Source organism: Amia ocellicauda, chromosome 22 (genome assembly GCF_036373705.1).
Source record: "Amia ocellicauda isolate fAmiCal2 chromosome 22, fAmiCal2.hap1, whole genome shotgun sequence".
Lineage (NCBI taxonomy): Eukaryota > Metazoa > Chordata > Actinopteri > Amiiformes > Amiidae > Amia > Amia ocellicauda.
This window is the reverse complement of record NC_089871.1, coordinates 13,245,208-13,265,659: the sequence shown is the minus strand read 5'-3', so window position 1 is coordinate 13,265,659 and position 20,452 is coordinate 13,245,208. Positions and strand designations below refer to the sequence as shown.

The following is a 20,452-nucleotide window of genomic DNA, read 5'->3' as shown; positions in this document are numbered from 1 at the left end:
CTTGGAAACTTTAAAAGTTGGGTGAAATGTATTTCAATTTATTCTTCAAACTATTCTTTCTTCTATTTTGCCCGCTATAGAGCTGGGATCTCGGGATTCGATGTAGTGTTCTGTAATGGAGATGGTTTACTCCAACTGCTGTATCCATTTTCAGTGATTTAAAACATTTGGTATAATAAAGTAAGACAAAACTTGTATTACTTGTGGAATGTTACATTTTTGACCGCTGGGGAATATAATAATTAAAAAAAAATGGTTTATTTCCGAGTCTCCAGTGCCCTTTCACGGGCAAAAGGGCTTCTTTGATCTGTTGCCACAGTGAAGAGACCTATAGTCCTGGTCGAGTCTTTTAACTGCAGGTGGCTCTGCTGTCGTTATGTTAAATTTGTTTTACATTCATAACAGCAGTGGCAACTAAGGTGTCTGTTTGTGGTCGCTTGACATTATAAAGTACAAAATTAGAACTTTCTGGCTCTAGTGGTTAAAGCACAGGAACACAAATGTTTATGTTATACAGGACATCCACTCAAAGTGATATTTATTGAACAACAATTTCTAAATACTTCCCTGTGGATCTTACCTTTGACTTCATAGGCCTCTGTGTCATAATTTGCGATGAGAGGACACTGTTGCTAGTACTTTATTGTTGTCACCCACCTGTTTCTTGAATCATCTGCTTCAACCATAAAGCTGGGCGTATTGTTCCACGCTCCCACCACCCTTTGTATAAAGAAGAGTCTTTCCTGTTTTCAGTCCTAAACCCCACCCCCACACTATAGCTTGAGCACTATGATTGTCTTTATCTCCTATGTATACATATTTTTATTTTTAACTCACAGATCTACAGATTGATAATGAAAATGTGTGATTTCACTTTCACCCCCCAGTGGAAATCCCCTCCCTTGGGAACGAGGTTATCGGGGACTGTGTGGCACGTGGGGGCTCTGATTTGATCCTGTTTACTCATGACCTTTCGTTTCTCTTCCAGGCAATACCACTTTCCTACCCCTTCAGATATGCACATGGAAATGTTCAACTCGCATGCTTTCCCGGACATGGATTTAAACCTCCCCAGGAATGGAGACTTTCCTCAGGTAAGGCCTGGTTTTCCCCCCAGGTCCTTTATCTTTAATGTACCGTGAGAGATTTGAGATTTAACCGACTGACAGTAGAAAGCCATGGGATATGTACTGTAAATGCAATCGGATGTTTGGATATTGCTCTGTGTGTCTTTGTTACGGCCACTTCACCACTCTGGGAAAATGATAAGAAAACGCAGTGTGTGTTGCGTCAGTATTTCATTATTTTTGTTGCTTGGAAGTTCCAGTGTTGATCATAATACATTAATTCAGTATTTGTAAGGGAACATTTTTAGAATACAAACACACTAAAACACTGATAACAAGGTTTGTCTTTGCTGGTACAAAGAATAAGAAAACGTTGCTGATGTGAAATAGATCTGCGTTCGTATTAATCGTTGACAACCTATAGTTTTGTTTTATGAATATGTGCATAATTTACTCTGTGGAAGTATTGGTAGAGGTTTTAGTTCAGTGCCCAGATTCTGAGTGTGTCTTTATCCGATCCTTGGCTCTGGGGGAATACAAGTTGTTTACACTCTTTAGCAATGCAATGACAGAAAAACCCGCACCACACTTTTGCCCGTGACACTCTGAGACGGTGGGAGAGCACGAGATCACTCGATGGCATGCAGTCGCAGCACGGATCTTGCACAGGGTGTAGCAGTGCTTTGCGGATTGTTTTTTAGCTTGCCAGTTGTTGATAAAGTAGGGGTATATGTTGGCATTGGTGGTCAGGAAGCTGCGTTTATAACAGGGGTTCAGAAGTGGTCGTGGGACTTGGATACCTCTTATGTTCTGCTTGGCATGTATTTATGCGGCTCTCCCAGATGCCACGACAGCATTCTGCGCTCACTTGGCCTGGGCCGCAGTCCTGGGGGATGACATCATGGGAAAGTACCTCACAGTGATCTGATTCAGGTGTGCCGGGTGCGGGGGGAGGTGGGGGAGATCGAAGGCGTGGTCGGCTCCTCATACACCAGCGTCGGCAGCTACGGGGCTCGGGGGAATAACAGCAGGAAGCAGGGCCTTGCTGGATCAGTTAACGGAGACAGCTTTCGGAGCTAAAAGGCTTCTCTTCCCCCTCCTTCCATTATAAAACCAAACCAAATTCATTTTCTTTTAATCCAGACTGTCTGGCCCGAGGTGCGCAGCTGCCGCCAGGGTGCTTTCAGACATCCATCCGGCCCGACAGGAGCCTCTCGATGTCTGCAGAGTTAGATTCACACTTTCAGACTGTGTGTGCTTGTTTTTCCCCTCTTCCTCTTCCGTTGGGTGCCCTGTGCCAGTCAGGTGTGCAGCGCCGTTATCTGGCTGCCATAGATTAGCCTTTGAATAGAATGACTCTTATATGTCCCAGCCCTTCTTCAGAATTTCAGATTTGCATGTGGATTCGTATCGGTGGTTAAAAAACACCGACACTTATGAATTGAAACTATTTTCAGGATGACTCTCTTAGGTGACATCTTTAGCTTCACATAAACATATGAGTAGTTATTGGTCCCTCTCTTATTGTATAGCAGGTTTTTATATATATATATATATAATGTCACTCTGTCCTTTTCGGTGGCATGTGCAGAGGTCAGGACTGTGCATGAGACACTCGGAGAGAATGCAAGTCATGAGGTGGTGAGTAATCTCAGCCACCGAGGCCCAGGGCTTGGAGAGGACTGCCAGAGTCACTGCGCACACAGCAAGACGGCAAGCTCTCCCCATGTCAACCCACTGGCGAGGCGAACCTGCGCAAATAAACACACAAGAAAACACCCACATGGTTCAGTTGTCACCCCGCCCCCATCCAGAGTTTCAAGCCTGGGTTCCTGACCGACACAAAGGGTGCTAGGGGGATGCTTGTTTGTTTTGTTTTTTTTAATCATAATTGGCAAGAAGATAGTCTCGGTTATGAAATGAGGAAAGTTTGTCTGGGACTTCGCTGTTTGTGTTTTAGGAACTAACTGCGCAATTGTTAGGGGATGTTTCGTAATAATTTCTGTTGTGGTGGATAAAGGCACGCATTTAGCCTCGTTGTGTCACTTGAGAGCACCTTCACACGTGAGAACAGGGCTCTTTCATGTGGGTGTTTGAAACGCTGAATTCGTCCTCCGTTGCAGAATAGTGGGAAGGGGCAAGGCGTGTCATCGATGTCTGATTGTGTTCGGAATCAATCCGGCTGGTCAGGTGACGACTGTGACTCGTGACTGGCCAAACTTCACGCTCAAGCGTTTCCCAACATGCTAACTAGAGCTTTGTCTCTCCTAATGATTCAAGAGGACCACCCACTAAACGTACCTGCGTGTGAGTGACTGAGTGTCAGGGTGATAAATATTGCACAAACAAAATAAAACCTGGGAGGGCCAACGCAAGAAACGTGGTGCCACTGGTAAAGAAGTGGGGAATGTAGGCCACTCTCTCCTCCATGTTGACAGTAGCACTTCTTTTGGTTGGGAGACCGTCATCAGGAAATGCAAGGAGCCTATGATCGGCATACTGCGGGACCCGGATGCGCTCAGAGTGTGAAAGTGTGCTGTGTGTGGTGTTTACAGGATGTCATTGTAATAATAATAAGAAAACAACTTCAGTAAACGTGTCGTTTTTCCAGCTTAGGCCAAAAACTTGGTCTGTGCACTGCAGTCGGCTCGTGTGTAGTTGTTTTGAATCTTTGCTAATCCTGTTATTCAGGCCTTTGCTTTCCTAATGAACATGCAAGCCTTATTATTGCTGGGGGGGGGGAACTGTCCATAAAGACAAGTGCTCTTTGTGGGTTTTATATATATATATATATATATATATATATATATATATATATATATATATATATATATATATATAATTTATTTTATTTTTATAATGCTTTTCTTCTGTTCTGCCCGTTTTTGAATTTTTGTTCTCACTTCCCTTTAGTACAAGTGGTCTCTCTCTCTCACACACACACACACACACACACACACACACACACACACACACACTAAATGCAATTTAAACCATCACTATAGAAAATAGGGAAATATTCTGTGAGACATTAGGGACAGTGTTGCCATTGCTGCTTTTGTGAAAGAGGAAAATTGCTGAGGTTAAGCTCTCTGGCCCAGCTAAATTGTGTTGTTTTGTAGCTCTGTGGCATGCATGGTGACCTTTTCGACATTTTAATGTGTTTTTTCCCTCTCGTGCATGAATACTAAATGACTGTGTCTTAGTGTTCTTAGTATTCTCAAGGGTGGCTGTCTCTCTTCGCTGAAGAACTTGCTGTCACTCAATGCTAATGAAGGCAACGCTTGAGTAGAATTGAGGCAATCAGCAATCCAAATGGTGCTTACTGGATCATTTTTGTGTGCAGCCCTCCAATTTATTCGCACAGGCCGAGTAAAGCTGAGCAGACTCGAGTCAAACTGATAAGTAAAAACAAAACCAGGCTAAACGGCCAACGTGTTGATTTCGTCCCCACAGATATTTTTTTCATTGTTTGCTGAACATCAGACATATTGTGGGTGGGGCGTGTGAAGTTCAGATCTGTCATCTTTGCAAGAAAATTATCTATATTTTATAGGGAATGGACGTGAAAGTAAACGCACCAAAATAAAAGACTTACGGGAATTTTTTTTTTTTTTTAAACTAGCGCATAACCACAAGAGTAACTTTAACCACAGCCTGCGAAACATCAAAGAAAAATATTCTTCAGAGTAGAGAGCTTGCCACAGACAAAGTGCATGTCATACAATCTACAGAATCCTAATACCTCCTTCAGCACTGTATGCACAATGTGCAGATCGAGGGTCCCTGTTGAGAGAGAGAGGGAGATAGAGAGAGTGTGGTTCTGTTAGCCAAGTGTGAACTGTGAGTGTGAGTGTGTGTGTCGCTTTGTAACGTAACAAAGCACTTCTCTCTGAGAAGCACGGCTTTAATTGCACAGTTTCCTAGCAGACAGACTCTTCAGAAAGAGTGTTGAGCTAAAAGTGCTTCTAAATTCTGCAGGGCCGGGGCTTCCATTCCACTGACCAATGGGAGATCTCTGTGGATATAAATACCTGTCCCGTTTTATTGTAGCAGTCTGTAATGCAGCCATTGCCCAAGAATTTTCTGCATCCTGCAAATTACATGTAATAAGTTGTTCTGCCTCCGCTATACACCCAAACTTGTGGTTTATGAGCTGGCGCAAAAGACCTGTCTTTATGTTGAGCAATGATTAAATGGCTGGTCTCCCATGTCTTTGTAAAACAAATAATAATAAATAAAAAAACACGCACAGACTGTTTTAACCAGGGCTCTGGACTCTGGAGTGGAGTGTCCTGGGTTCAGTTGGAGGTGGGGGACCCTGCTGTTGTACCACTGAGCAAGGGACTGTACCTAGATTGCTCCAGTAAAAACCCAGATGTACAAATGGGTAATTGTATGTAAAACATAATGATATATTGTAACAATTGTAAGTCACCCTGGATAAGGGTGTCGGCTAAGAAGCATGATAATAACCACCTGTGAACAGTGCTTTAGTATATTTGTTACATTCTACTTCCTTCTCGACATTTCAGTCATTTTGAAGGGATTCGAGGAATAGAACTGTTTCTCCATGATGCAATTAAAGTTTTTTGATTTTTAAGTGTTTTGATTAATAAAATAAATGATTTGCAAGGGGGTATCTTTGATGCACAAAAACAACCAAGTTCCTGCTTTGATGCTTTGCTGAGGAAAAACACAATCGGCTATCCAGCTTTTTTATTGCACTTTCCTGAATGTTCCTAATCAGTGTACACAATGTCCCTACTATTGAGGAACATGATAAGCCAGAGAAGTGGTGCAGAAGATTGCCGTCCGCTAATGCACCAATGAGGCGAGGGGCTGTCCTATCCTGCACAAGCACAGCTCAGGCATCTGTGAGCCAGTAGGGCACAAATAAATCACACCATGGGGTTAATCAGTGATTCATCCGTCCATCCAGATCGGAGAGGAGCAAAGCATGAGCCATACCGCCAGGAAGCCAGTGGCTCCAGTCCCAGCCAGGATGAATGGCTAGGACTCAGCCTTGTGCATCAGACTAGCGCCACGCTGTCCCACAGGCTACCGCAGCCCGGGCCAGCTTGGCCATCGTGGTGCCACTGCAGCCTGCACCAATCCGAGGAGGATGCAAAGTATGCAAATATATAAATATATTTTTAAAACAAAAAATCCACACCTCAAGGCCATTGGGTGGAGACATCTCTGAGAAACTGCCATGGATGGGAGGAAAAGCTTAATCATTAATTGTAATTGGATAAACCCTGGGGAGCTTCTCCCAAGAAAGATAGACATGTGTTCTATTTTCAATTGAATTATATTTTTCCTAAGGAATACACAGTCAGGGATGTATGTGATCACTGGCGTTTTAATGTAAAATCGCCCAGTTCAATCTAAATAAGGGGGGGCAGATGGGATCGGACACATCCACTCATTTTTCTTTTCTCTGTCTGTTTTCTAAGTACAGCCTGTAGCACTTGTTGGAGCTCAAAAGCATTGCAGCACAACCAGGAACAAGTGTGTTTGGGCAGGTCTCCTTTCCCAGAGCTGCTTGGGGGTGGAAAAAAAAAAGCTGCAACAGAAATAATACAGCTGGGAGAGAATTGCTGTAGTAATCATTAAATAATGATCTGAAAGTGTCTGGCAGCGTTTTAAAAAAGAGAATTGCTCGTACTCCTGAGTTACACAGCGAGACGGAGTACCAGCAAGCTAGTGTTTACACTATGCATGCGGTTGAGTTACACCATGTACAGTAAAATGGGCTTGACTGCCAGTAATTTCAGTCACTTACCAACAAAAGCATCATTTCCTGAAAGCTAGCCGCCTCCCCCCCTCCTGCTCCCTCCCTCTCTCCCTCCCTCTCCACCACCTTTAGCATTGAGGAACCTAACCACAATCAGTGTGACTAAACTTTATGCAAATGCCCGTCACTCCTCTCTAGGAGATAGCAGTTGGTTTGCTGAAGTATGTAGAACAAGAATATACCTGTTGTCAATCTTTCTTTAGTCCGTCTTTTGTTCATTTTTTATTTTTTTTAATTTCCTCTGAGGTCTCGGTGGACATCCTGCACTTGTTTTGCTATCTTTTTTCTCTCCGATTCTTTTCGGCGTCATCGGTTTGTTGGAAATGTTGCTCTCGTCAGACTCTGCATTAACCTGATGGAAATCAGCTGAAGGAGCTCTGTTTTTGGGAGGTGTATTGCCGTGCACCCTGACCCCCGTGTCTTGATGTCTCAGATGCAGTTTTGGATTAAGTACTACTCTCAGCGGGGAGGGTCCCTGTTCAAGGTATTCAGCTATGTGGAGGACGCGGTCGGGACAGTGCTTTGGGGGGGAAGAACAAAGGACAAAAGCCAGAGAAAGTTTTTCAGACATACAGTGGTTGAAGTTCCTTTGTTTTTCTCTCTCTAAACACTCCCGATCTCTGTATTTCTATTATTAGTAGTAGTAGTAGTAGTAGTAGTTGTAGTAGTATATGAATTGAGTTACTTAAAGATTGCAAACATATTTAAAAAGGTTTAGGTTGAAATTGAATGTTTTTTGTGAAGTTTTACTAGCTGGCATTGTAGTGGCTAAATAACTGATTCAGGTCCGTTACAAGCTTGATTTATAATTATAGTTTTCGTCTTTATCTCATGATTAACTTTTTCTCAAGGCAGCCAGGAAGAGTTGGTGTTCATTTGCAAGATCTCAGAGAAATTAATCTGCTGTGTAAACACCATCAGCGTTCGTGAATCGCACTGTATTCTGTTCCCAAGCTGTCTGGAATATGGAATTTAATAACACCCAACAAAGACGGTCGCAGTTGGCACCGAAAAGAACAATTGATTGTTCTCGTTAAAGAAAGTGCAGACAGATAATGACTGCGAGAAATATGCCGTGGGCTAAACAACCACCACAAACTTACTTTCACAGCGTTTCTTTCAGTTTCTGTGCAATTAGCTACATTAATTAACCTTAGGCTGCCATTATTTGTAAGCAAATGGGATTATAGCCTGGCTAATGATAGATTAACAATTGCAAAACATTATTATAAAAGGTGTGGGGGGCAGGGGAGAGATTTAATGATACTACAGTGTGACTAAAGCTGCAAATAAAAAGGATTATAATTGAAGGAAACTGTATTTAATTTATTTTTTGCAAGACAACAATCGAACAGTAAAAGTTTGAATTCTAAGGATGTATTTTTAAAGGATATATCAGTGGGTAGGAGCTGTTTTTGTAGGAGATGGGACAAGGCGAGGTGTGTGTGATATATATAATCAAAAAGTGTGTGTGTATGTATATGTATGTATATGTGTGTGTGTATATATATATATTGTAGATTGTCTACAATGACATCGATGCCTGCATGGGTCTACACCAGCTGCTCTGTGGTTTTGTTTATGGGGGATGGTGGCAGAAGTCATGGAAGATACTTTGTGCACAGCCATCTTTATTATAGGACCCAGTTATTAGCAGTCAGACTTCTAAAGAAAGCTACAATTAGGAAACGAAACGGCAAAGATCAGACTTGTGTTTTAGATGTTTATATGTGAGAGTGTTACCATAGCTGCTACAGCTGTGCAGATCCTAGCTGTCACATATATCATTGTCTGGTCAGCTGCTCGTGTGTAGTAGTTAATTAAGTGTCATTTCTTTCGGTTTTGAAAATGTGTAGTTATTAAAACCTAGGCTAATTGCTATGATTCTGGCTGGCACAAGAACTAACAGGATCTTTTTTTTTTTTTTCTATCTTTCTATTTAAACAAACTATTGGTAAATGATTTTAAGTGTAAAAGTCCTAGTCAGAGTATTTAATTTCATTGTGGGGCCGTGCGCTTGTTACAGCTGGAGTATGATATCTGTGCAGTGTTGTGGTGTGTGATTGAGATCAGCGATTAGCACGGTGATGCTACTACAGAGAGCAGCTTTTACGCCGGCCCTTTCATGTGAGCATGATTTTCCAGCCGGGCCCCTGGTTCACACAGCAGCTGAGACCGCCGCACTGTGACGGCAGAGGGGTCTTCGCGTCAGTCTTGCCTGCTCTGGTTTTGCCACAGTTACTGGAAACCAAACCCACCCTCCCACACCTTCCATGCCCTGAGAACTGTGACACACGGAAGCAGCTCTCTTGGCGCGGCGCCCAGCCCTGCTTTACTGACACTGGCGTGCCGTACGGCGAGACCACAGGTGGTACGCTTCTCAACAGTGGCGAGGCAGTGGCCACCATGCCTTGGGCTCCCGATAAGAGCTTTTATATCTGTTAGACGAGAGACCAACTTCTGCTGCAATGCATCCTTTTTTTGTTTTGTTTTGAGTTAATGATGTTACAGATGATTAAGGCGCTAGTTAGAGCTTCAGATGGATAAAATGCAATGTTGCATTCTTTCTTCCCCAGTCCTTATTTCAATGGGCACGGTCCGCTGCATGCTTGAGTGCAGTTCTTGCCCAGATCTTTTCCTGCCCGCCACACCGGGGATTTGAGATCGGTCTGATCTGAGCCGCATACAGACCAGACCTGTGTGGGTTTCAGCTAGAACTGCAGTTGATTTTATTTATTTGTATGTGGGCCCAGGCAATGAATTGTCAAAGGGGGACCAGCACTGGTAGCAAAGTAGGTTCTGTTTTGGGGACGTATATCAGCACTGAACATGCACGATACGCGTGGCTTGAATTTTGAATTTCATGCAACATACGCGCAGAACAAACGGTCTGTGCTTATCTTGCAGAACCACCCGTGACTAGTTTAATGACTGCACCTGTCCTTTTAATATAAAAACATGGGGGGGGGGGGGGGGGGGCAATCAAACCAACATACAAAGGGTTATAATAAAGGGTTATAATGTTTCTGGTTTGCAGCGGACGCCGGTGTATTTATGCGTCATGTTCGTGTAACTCAAGATTTAAGCTACCAAAGAGGCCTTCAAATACGAACTACTTCATAAGTAGAAAAATAAAATATCATTGGCTACTGCATGACAAGGAACTGGTGGCAGCAGTTCCGCCTCGGCAGAAGCGAAACTCTGCGTGTTTGTGGCAGAGCTGGAGATTTGTCCGGAGATGTTTTTGTTCACCTTGCGTGTTTGCTGGTTGGTTATTGGTGTTGATCGGTGTTTTTTTTTGGGCGACGGGAGTGAAGGGGTGGAAGATCCTAGCATGACGTGTGGCGCAGAATACCTTGTTCGGTTTTTGGCCTCCTTTATGACCAAACCCTGCCCCTGTTACTCTGTATTTAAAATATAATTTACATTTGAAGCACTGAACAGTAATGCTTAAAAAGGAATCATTTTTTGGGGCTGGTTCGAGACTTTTTTTTCCAGTTTGTTCTTTTTAATTATAGTTTTCGAGTATTCATTTTGAAAGACATTGTAGCCACTTTAATCCCACCAATGCTGCGCTATGTGAAAAAAGGATGGCAGCCCTTCAGTGCTTACATGTTTGAGTCATTCATTCCAAAATCCGCTTCGTCCTTGACTGAACTTTGTTTAAAATCACTGGGGCCCTTGAATCTAATCTGCTTTAACCAGAGTGTGTTGAATCACAGAGAGGGTCAGCCTTGTTATTACGTTCTTGGGTTAACCCTTTTTGAAATGTCTTTTACCTTTCGACCAATCCTCCGTACACAACTGCCAGCATTGTAGCGAACACTTTGGTGTTTATTTATCTGTGTACTTTGGAAAAGGAAATTCAAAAGTCCACAAGCCCAGATTCAATCCATTCCTTGTTTGCTACAATCCCTAAAACTCCATTTGATTGTGGATTTCCGTAAATGAGAGGTGTCTGGAATGAGCTGCCGGCAGGTGTTTGGAAGTTGTGATTTAATCCCAGTCTAACACTGTGCCAGATCTAGGTATGGTAATATCTGAACGGTTTATTGTATAAGGCTCCGATTTAGGCCTATATCAAGTACAGACGTAGCAGAGTTAGTATATTGATGTAGTAGCTTTAGTTTATAAATAGGATTTGTTATTCACTGGTAGAATAGCAGCAATGTTGTCTACAATACAATATATCCCTGTATGAGTGTAAAACTAGAAATGACAAACCGTTTTGGAATAGAAATTTCCAATTGGAATCGGAGGTATCATTCGGTGTTTAGACAAGTCACCTCGAAAACATGTTAGTATTGAAAACTAGTTTTTGTGACGTTTGAATAGAACAAAGAAATGGACAGGCACAAGAACAAAAAGTGATTCTTAACGGGAATGGCACCAGTCAACTGCGCCACAAACAGATTACAGTAAGGTCTGTTCTTAGTTTCCCTATTGGGAAACCAGGGGATTCCCTGCCTGTTGTGTCAGGCCACGGCGAGGGAGAGGGGTAGTTACGCTGTTTGGAAGTGTGGACATCTTCCATCTGGATTTGGGCACAATTCCTCAAGGAAATGCCTCAAATCCCACATTCTGGAATGCCGTGCTGAGACAATGTGTCGGTGCTCACTTAATCCAGTGATAAATAAATAAATAAATAAGTCTGTTGATACAGTTCCTAATCTTATTCTTATGAAAGCTGTTACACAATATGACTGTGGCAGTTTATGGACTTTGCTAAAAGTCCCCCACTAGCATTTCCTAGAAAACTTAATTGTATTGGAACATTATTTATTGTTTACTAAAAAAACTGGCAAATTATTCTGAAGTTGCATGCAAAATATTAGCTTGCACTGCATGTATGTGAAGACTGAGAGATGTTTTCTGGGCAGCGTTTATCTTCAAAATTAAAGTGTGACCCAAAGGTTTCATTCAGTTATTTGAACTTCATATTAATCACACAATTTTTTTCTCTTTTCTTTTAACATACATACAAAATGTATCCTGCAGGTCATATCGGTGATTTGGTCTTCCCAATATTTTACCAAACTAAAGCAATTGAGCTCTGTTTGTCAGTCCACTGGCAAGCTGGGCACCAAAGTAGTTTTATTTTTTCATCAGTCGGGGAAATCCATAGGCCCAGTTTTATGCCAACTGTCATGGAAAGGGGAATTGAGGCCTATGTCTTGTCTGGAATTGTCACCTCCTCGCTGTACGCGGAGGAAAAACTAGAGCAGCCAAAGTCCCAACAATGTTTCATTAAAAACAATAAAAGCAGATCTGGAGAGAGTAGGAGTATGGCCTGCATTGTTTGATGAAGTGATCAAGTGTACTGATGCTGTACTGATGTATTTAGGTTCTAGGTCCATATAAGGCTTTGTAATGAAACGCCTCCCTTTTTAATTTGAAAATATTTCTCTAAAGTGGTCAACTCTCCTTCAGATCTTCCACTTCATCATTTACGATTGTGTGCTAAGGCCGCTTCTGCCTCTCGTAAATTAAAAATAACCCAAATGTACAACAGTTGGCTCTGATGATCTGATAATCACTTCCCTGTTGTATCAGTTTAGTAGAAACTCTCCCAGCCAGTCCAACTGGAAACAGCGGGGGCTGTTTAGCGTCAGGGTTGAAAATGTAAAAGAAAAGTAAAAAGCCAGCTAGCTGATTATTTGTGAAATAAATCAGAACCATTCGCATCCAAAACCTGAGTGTTTAATCAGAATATTTTCTGTGCTTCTTAAGAAAACATTTTTTTTTTTTAAAGCAGGCAGTCTAAAAATAATTCCTATATATAAGTCAACATCTAAGTCATCAGTCATAAAGCCCCATAAAGCCCCCCACCAAGCTAAGAGAGGGGGATGAAGAATTCAGACTGAAATGCAAACACCCTGCTTTCTATATTCTAGTCACTGTGTTCAGGCCCGCATTTCTTAAAAAAAAAAAAAAAAAATCCCAGGCAGCGTCAGCGGAGTTTAAATTCGAGTCTTATCTCTGTCGGGCAGACCCATCGTGTAAAGAACATAATCCAAGGAATAACATCAGATGGAGTTGTACATCTTATAAGTTATTATTCCTTCTGCTCCATGGATTTCTACAGTTGGTTCCAGTTTTCTGATTATCGGCCACCAGCGGTATCTTTTTATTTATTTATTTTAGCAGCGTTCATTTTAACCGTTCAGCTCCCTGGCAGAGAAGCACAAGGCCCTTCTCGATAGTGGAAAGCGCCGTTCATTTTGAGCAGCAGTAATACAGCGATTCCTTAGCCACGTTTCTTGACAAAGGGGCAGAGTTTCTGAACCGGTCCCCCCTGAAAGGAAAGTGAAACCCTTCAGATATTTCGTGCCTGCTCTAGTGAAGCGGCTCTGTCCTTTTTAGCACTTTAAAATGCAGCGAGTTCAAATAAGTTGAGAATTTCATTTAGTATCACATCACATTTATTATTGTTTAACGCCTTAAAAACTGTAGTGTTTTCTTCTGTTCTGAAGTGTTTCTCAAGAAGTATCTGCTTCTGTATTCGCCAGCTGTTTTTATTCTTTTTGTAGTCCCCCTCCTACACAAGCGTATATTTATAAATATAAAAATCAAATCGTTTGAATTCTGTTTCCCTTTTAACAGATTCTTTAATGCAGAAGTGAAGACACTTAAACAGACAGTGACAGGTTTTGGGCCTGGTGGGGCAGTCAGACATGAAAAGGCACAGCCCATGTTATGAATACTTCTGCAGCTGACGAGTGCATTACTCACAGCTTAATTATGCTCCCTTCACGTCAAGATACCTGCCTGACGTTCTCAACAGGATGTTAATCAGCTGGACCTTTTAAACCTTCGAAAACCTGCTCTGTCTAAAATAAATAAATCCCTGAATTTGATCAGGAGTCATCGCAGTTTACTTTAATCCGTAAATAACTTTTCAGAACGAGGAAATAAGTCTGCGGTGCTGAAAGCCTCTTCCTGCTTTTAAGATTGTCAGGGCTGTTGTGTCCCAGCCGAAAGGTCTGATAGATAGGGGAATGCCGGACTATGTTTGGTTACAGTCTGTTCCTGTCCTTGGCTCCTTGTTTACAAAGCACTCAACACGGAGAGCTAAATAATTTCTTGGAATGATGAAGAAAGGGGAAAAAAAAAAAGCTTTTCCGGGAAATCTGTTGTTAGCGTGCCCGCCCGCCTGCCCACCCGCCTGCATGCCTCTTTGGTTTTGCAACACTGTCCTGTTTGAGAGACCGCTGCTCCTATTCAGCTGTCCTAGGGGCAAAGATTAAACCCACCTCGAGCTCTCAAGCTTGGGTTGGGCCCTGGCACACTGCCCTAGGTGGCGGCCTATCCAAAGGGACTGGCGGCCCTCTGCTGAAACTTGCTCTGTTTGACTGTCGGAAAAAACGTGGTGAGAGGGGCAGGACTGTCCGTGCCACGCTTCTGCCTTTAACCCTTTCACACTTTAAAAAAGAAATTCAGTCAGACCACAGGTGCTGCTGTTAAGGAAATAATGCTGGCGTTCTCAGTGAAATCCAAATATTATATAATCAACTTTACATGCATTGTGGTCAGCCAGATGTTTGTGTATGATTGCAACACACACATGGGGGTTAATTACTATATATAAAATAATATTAAACAGTGTGTGCCAAATGTTCTATTCGTAAGTGATGTAATTAGACTTCAATGGCTAGTGCTTATGCCCATTGCACTGGTATGAGGCTCTACTCTGATTGGCTCCTACATATATGTATACTTCTACATACGTGCAAGACCAAGACGTGGCATGCTTATATAACGCACCGTGGATGCGAGAGGTGAAATGCAAGTTCACCGATATTATGTTAAGACTTTAGAGTTCCCCTCTAGATTATTTTTGTGACTCATTAATATGGACTAGGCACAGCAACTGTACAGATAAATGTGGTGGCGTAGGCTTTGGGCATGCTTTTAAAGGGCCTGGACACGATACATATTCTCCCCAAGGGTTACAAGCTATATTGGTGAAAATAGACCTTTAGCCCTTGGAGACCAGAGAGCTTCATAACCTGTGAGAACTTGTAAACCTCCTCTTGTGCTCAGGCTTGCGTTATCAGGAAAGATGATGGTGGTGGCCTTGTTATTTTAATGATACAGGCAGCAGAGCACATTTAATTCGCGGCGGTTGCCTTCTTCCTGGGTGCCCAGCATTCTGCGCCAGAGGAGCGAGTCTCCACAGTCTTCCTCTGCCCGTTCTCGCTGTCGCATTCCCACGTTTTCACCCGGATTCTTCTTAAAGCCCCCATGATTGGGTTGATGGGCTTTCTCGGTTTTGATACGCCATCTTGTGCACGCCTAGACGTGTACAAAATAAATACGATGACTTTTTTTATTTATTTTAGGCATTTTGTTTTTGATGATTTTCCTGTGTGAAGTGTGAAGTGCTTATGAATTCGTCTGCTTCTCCTGCACTGCATTGTACTGCACTTCAAAGACAACGGCTTATTAGGGGAAGGGGATGTCGTGTTGAAGTTAATCTCCACTCCCTCAAGGCTTTGCTCAGGGACAGCGGTGCCCTTTTGTTTGATGCTCTTTTATTTTTTCCCCCCCTTTTTTTTTTTTTTTTATATAAATAGTTCTCCTCCACTCAGCTGTGCTCTGTGCCGATCTTCATGCATAGCCAGTCCTGTGTGCATGCGTGTAGTCATACTAACTCTAAATGCTGGGCTGTTGTTGACGTGACATGGGATGTTTGATGGCCCCAGGTCTGCACATAGCACTTCCATGGCGGTGGAAGCAAAACGGACTTCACATCACAATCACTCGGAGAGAGAGAGAGGATAACAGCCCCCTTCCCCCCTTAGTCTGCCATCCTTTATTTTATTCCTCCCCACTTCTGCCTTCTGGAAAATGGGTGGCTTTTGCATGAAGGCCGCCAATCGCTACAATGCCATTGAATGTAAATGTAAATGGATCGCACTAAATGGAGTGTATTGGAAAGCAGCCATGCTTGAAATGAAGCATTCAGCCCACATCTGCTAGATTAAACTTTACCCTTCTCTCTAGGGCTACGTTCTGTAATTTAATTAACATGTTGCAATATTAAATGATCCTTCCCCCCCCCATTTATTTCTTTTTTTATAACATTTGTTTGGCGTGATTAACCTTTTAGTCTCCCAGCTCAGACATGAATTTCCCCAGTCTGACTACAGCCTTCTGCAACTGTTTTCAGATGCAGCAGCCAAAATGTTTTGTGAGCCTCCCCTCCGCCCGAGAGGAAGGCAATACCAGGAGAACAGCTCCGACTTCATTCTTGCACTTTAGAGCTATACTTCTCAACAGAGTCACAGCCCAGAACGATTTTGTGGTGAAACTGAAAACAAACCTCTGTGTCTTAGGTGATAGATCTGTAACCTAAACATCTAATTAAAACAATTCACGCAAAGGGTTTAAGAGCTTGGTCCGCTATGAAAAGGTTATGCTGACAATCGTATTTACATTTTACAGACGGTATCATGTGTATCAGTAAAGTATAGGTTGTCTGTGGTTTGACCTTTTTCATGGGTCTAAATCAGGTAACAGTGTAAGCAGTCAAGTCAAATGAAGTGTGCTGGTCTTGGATAGGGTTTGGAAAGGCCTTGGACTGCGGTTCGATTGGGTTTGAGGAAAGCTGCACCAGACTGAGCTCTAAACTTACTCACATACAAGTGAGTGACTCAAAATAGGAAACCAAAGAATCAAAGGTCAAGGAAATTGCTGTCACATAGCCACATGGTTTCTCCATTCAAAAGCAACCAGTAGAGGACTCTCTCACTCTCTTTCTCATATATATATATATATATTAGTGTTTGTGTGTGTGTGTGTGTGTGTGTGTGTATATATATATATCACACACGCATAAGTTCAATGCAAGAAATGTTCAGAACAGCCGTATGAGAATGCACCATTATCTGCCTGTTGGGACAGTCATCTCAGTCCTCTCTGTCACTGGGGCTCAGCGGTGACTGCAGTGTGAGGTCAAATCAAAGTTCAAAAGGGTAGTTTCACACAGCACAGTACAGTCTTTATCTCTGTATCGCGTGCAAAAAAAAAAAAAAGTAGAATATCTATTTTCATTCATAGATTTATTTCTAAAAGTGGAATTGAACTTTAGAATTGATGATTTTGGCAACAGAGATGGTGGGAAGTAAGAGAAAACACCTGAATGACTTGTTTCTTCGCTGATGGTACAGTTCATTTTTATTATTTTCTTTCATTGTTTACATTGTTAATTTTGATACAGACGATTTCAAATGTCAAAACGTTGCCAGTTTGTTCTAGACCCAGAACTGGTTTTCAATGTGGCTCTCAACACTGGGCATCTAAAGTCTTTTAGACTTAGTGTCTGGCTCTTCCTCTCTGAAGGCATCGTGCTGCCCGTCTTCTCACACCGCCCCCTTGTTCCCCCAGGATCTCTCCGTCATCGATGAGCTGTCCAACACTTCCCTCTTCTCCTCGCCTGCCGACTCCCTGTCGGAGTACGCGGACACCCAGAACTTCCTGAACCCTGACAACCTGACGCATGTGCCCACACTATGGGACATCAACACGCCCTCCCAGAACCAGAATCAGCCAGAGGTCAGTGCCCTGGGCGACTGTGACGCTCAGATGGGATTGTGTGTGTGTGTGTGTGTGTGTGTGTGTGTGTGTGTATCCATTCATGAATGTGACTGAAGTGAAACTCTTTCAGCAGACCCGACCTTACGGGTCTAACGTGACGCCTCTGCTATCTGTAATCTCATGCTGTTAGCATCATCGACTGTAACGATCGATTCACTCTTTTCGGAGAGTTTGGTCGATTTGATTACCTGGGGCAGTCATTTAAAACTCCTGCGATTCAGCTGTAATTATTTATTTTTGTTCCCCCCCCCCCCCCTGTCGGTTTTGACCACCAAGTAAGAAGTGAGTTGGGTCATTTTCATCTCTTGTCACAAAACAAAAGGCACATTACGGGGAAAAAGAAATCTCTCCTGGGTGATGATTTTCAAGTGGTGTGGTTACTCTGCACTCGACCTTTCACCTTTCTCTGTCACTGAGGTGTATGTCTGTGTTGCAGAGGAGAATGCAGCAGAAATGGAAGGCAAACCAATATTATTTCAGATTACATTTCTTTCCTGAATCCTTATTTGTATTTGTTTATTTGAGTTTCCATTTCCATAACCCCGTCTGTCATTAAAAGGAAGGTTTATCCACCTCCTTATTAGGAAAACAATTTGTTCAAAATTATCTCTTCATCTCGCCAATCAACAATCCATCACTATAGATTAGCAGACCGAAGTGACAGGCCACCGAGGGGAATTATTTATGAAACCGGGACATTATCATAAGGAAGCCTGCAATCGGGATCCTGCTGACCTACAGACTAATTGTGGACGTTTAATGCTTATTATTTGATAACCATATGATTTGTACGTCCCGACTCCTTGGCACAGGTAGTCTCTCCCTCACTTCACATCACATCACGATCAGGGAGACTTTGAGGACCACATTGTGGCTGGGGTTCATTTTAAACCTTTTTATTTATGTTTGTTTGTTTATTTATGTATTTATTTATTTTCTTTGTTGCAGCTGAATACCAGCAGGTTTCAGGGATTAAGCAGTTTGGAAGATATCTCTGCCATTATCAACACCCCCCCTCTGGGTCCATATCAGGTATCCATAGCTTCTCCTTTACCAAAGCAAGCAGTGCACAGCTTCCGCGTCAGGTGGTAGTAGTCCGCAGCTGTGCCAGTGTGCCAATGTGAACTGCCGTTACCTATTCTGAATCTGGTCAAACCTCTCTGCTACAATTTCAGTTTATTTGATGTTTGTTACTCTCACCCAGTCCTTCATCAGTCATATCCCAATCAAGGCCATTTTGAGTCTGTGTAACCTCTCTCTCTCTCTCTCTCTCTCTCTCTCTCTCTCACCCCCCCCACAGCCGCCCCCCCGTGTCGCTCCTGCTGTGGAGGAGGAAGAGGAAGCGGACGATGAGGAGACCGAGGAGCTGGGACATGTGGAGACCTACGCTGACTACAAACCATCAAAATGTACGCACTGTCCGTAACCCTTTGACTTCTTAGTCTCTCGAGTCTTACTCCCCGTTTCTGTGTACACTTTGAATAAACGATGAAACAAATTAAAGATTTCCACCTCTCGTCTCTCTGCAGCCACAATAGGAATCTCACACCCGGACATCGTGGTGGAAACGAACACGTTGTCCAGCGTGCCCCCTCCTGACATCACATACACCCTGTCCATTCCCGAAACCACTATCAAGAGCGGACTTCTCTCTGCCCTGCAGCTGGAGGCCATCATATACGCCTGCCAGGTAATCTTCCAGAAGCTTCCTTCCCAGTGGCGGCCCGGGGGCAAGTCACGCACCTTCGATTTTCCGACCTCGGGCCTCCTCAACAGCCCCCCTTTCTTCCGTCTCTTTCATAGCAACACGAGGTGATCCTGCAGAACGGCCAGCGGGCGGGCTTCCTGATCGGAGATGGTGCGGGCGTGGGCAAGGGCCGCACGGTGGCTGGCATCATCTTGGAAAACTTCTTAAAGGGAAGAAAGAAAGCATTATGGTGAGGGCCTGTGTGGCTGTTGTCGTCGTCAGAAGCACTCTTGTTCTGCTCCCCTGTTTCATCCTCCTCATGATATGCCGTTCTCGTGGATGGTGTCTATCTCCACGTCCACCTTGTGATTGTCGTTTCCCATTTCAGGTTCAGTGTCTCCAACGACCTAAAATACGACGCTGAGAGAGATCTCAAAGACATAGAGGCTCCGAATATCCCTGTGCATGCCTTAAACAAGGTAGGATCAGCAGCGCAGCCATCTTACAGAGACCGAACTTGTTTGTTTCCAATAACCCTTGATACAACTGTTGAATGTGTTCCCAGATTAAGTATGGTGACACAGCTACCTCAGAAGGAGTCCTGTTTGCTACGTACTCGGCGTTGATTGGAGAGAGCCAGGCGGGCGGACAGCACCGAACCAGACTGAAGCAGATCTTAGACTGGTGCAAGCCCGGCTTCGATGGAGTTGTATCCTTCTTTACGTGCTTGTTCTTATGACCATTTATGATGTATGGCTCCCTGTGACTGCAGGGTGAACGTTGTCGTTTGTTTGTGGTGGGTGTTATGGTGTATGATTGTTCCTTGACCCACGGCACCTCTCCAGATTGTGTTTGACGAATGCCATAAAGCCAAAAACGCCACATCCACAAAGATGGGCAAGGCTGTCCTGGACCTGCAGAGCAAGCTGCCGCTGGCCAGGGTGGTGTATGCCAGTGCCACAGGTGGGCAGACAACCAAGACACTAATGTGCTTTCCGGAAACAGGACTGTGGGCTTTGGGTGCAGTTGGGTCAGTCTCGAGATGGGTAACGCATGTTTTTACAGTCGTTAATGTTCAGTTCTCTCTTATTCTGGTTTCCCAGGTGCCTCTGAGCCAAAGAACATGATATATATGAGCCGGCTGGGAATCTGGGGGGAGGGGACTCCTTTCAAGACGTTCGATGACTTCCTGCACGCCATCGAGAAAAGGTCTGTCCTGGGATCGGGAAGCGTGTTGTGTTGTGTTGCCTCTCCACACTGCAGCCGTGTACAGTTTTTATTTACCCAGCATGCCCTTCT

General features: G+C 43.4%; 1 protein-coding gene across 4 annotated transcripts in view; it reads left to right on the top strand.

The window, feature by feature from the left end:
• The window catches only part of sbno2b (strawberry notch homolog 2b), a 56,328-nt gene that overhangs the window by 22,969 nt on the left and 12,907 nt on the right, over positions 1-20,452 (top strand). For 3 of the 4 annotated variants that reach the window (XM_066696377.1, XM_066696376.1, XM_066696378.1), the window contains 10 exons: positions 989-1,094; positions 17,257-17,424; positions 18,415-18,498; positions 18,767-18,875; positions 18,996-19,156; positions 19,270-19,403; positions 19,542-19,632; positions 19,719-19,862; positions 19,999-20,116; positions 20,257-20,362. In XM_066696377.1, coding sequence (XP_066552474.1) covers positions 989-1,094; positions 17,257-17,424; positions 18,415-18,498; positions 18,767-18,875; positions 18,996-19,156; positions 19,270-19,403; positions 19,542-19,632; positions 19,719-19,862; positions 19,999-20,116; positions 20,257-20,362 — 1,221 coding nt within the window. Of the gene's footprint in view, positions 1-988; positions 1,095-6,961; positions 7,352-17,256; positions 17,425-18,414; positions 18,499-18,766; positions 18,876-18,995; positions 19,157-19,269; positions 19,404-19,541; positions 19,633-19,718; positions 19,863-19,998; positions 20,117-20,256; positions 20,363-20,452 lie in introns of those variants that run through there. The other variant, XM_066696379.1, reaches the window with a different exon arrangement.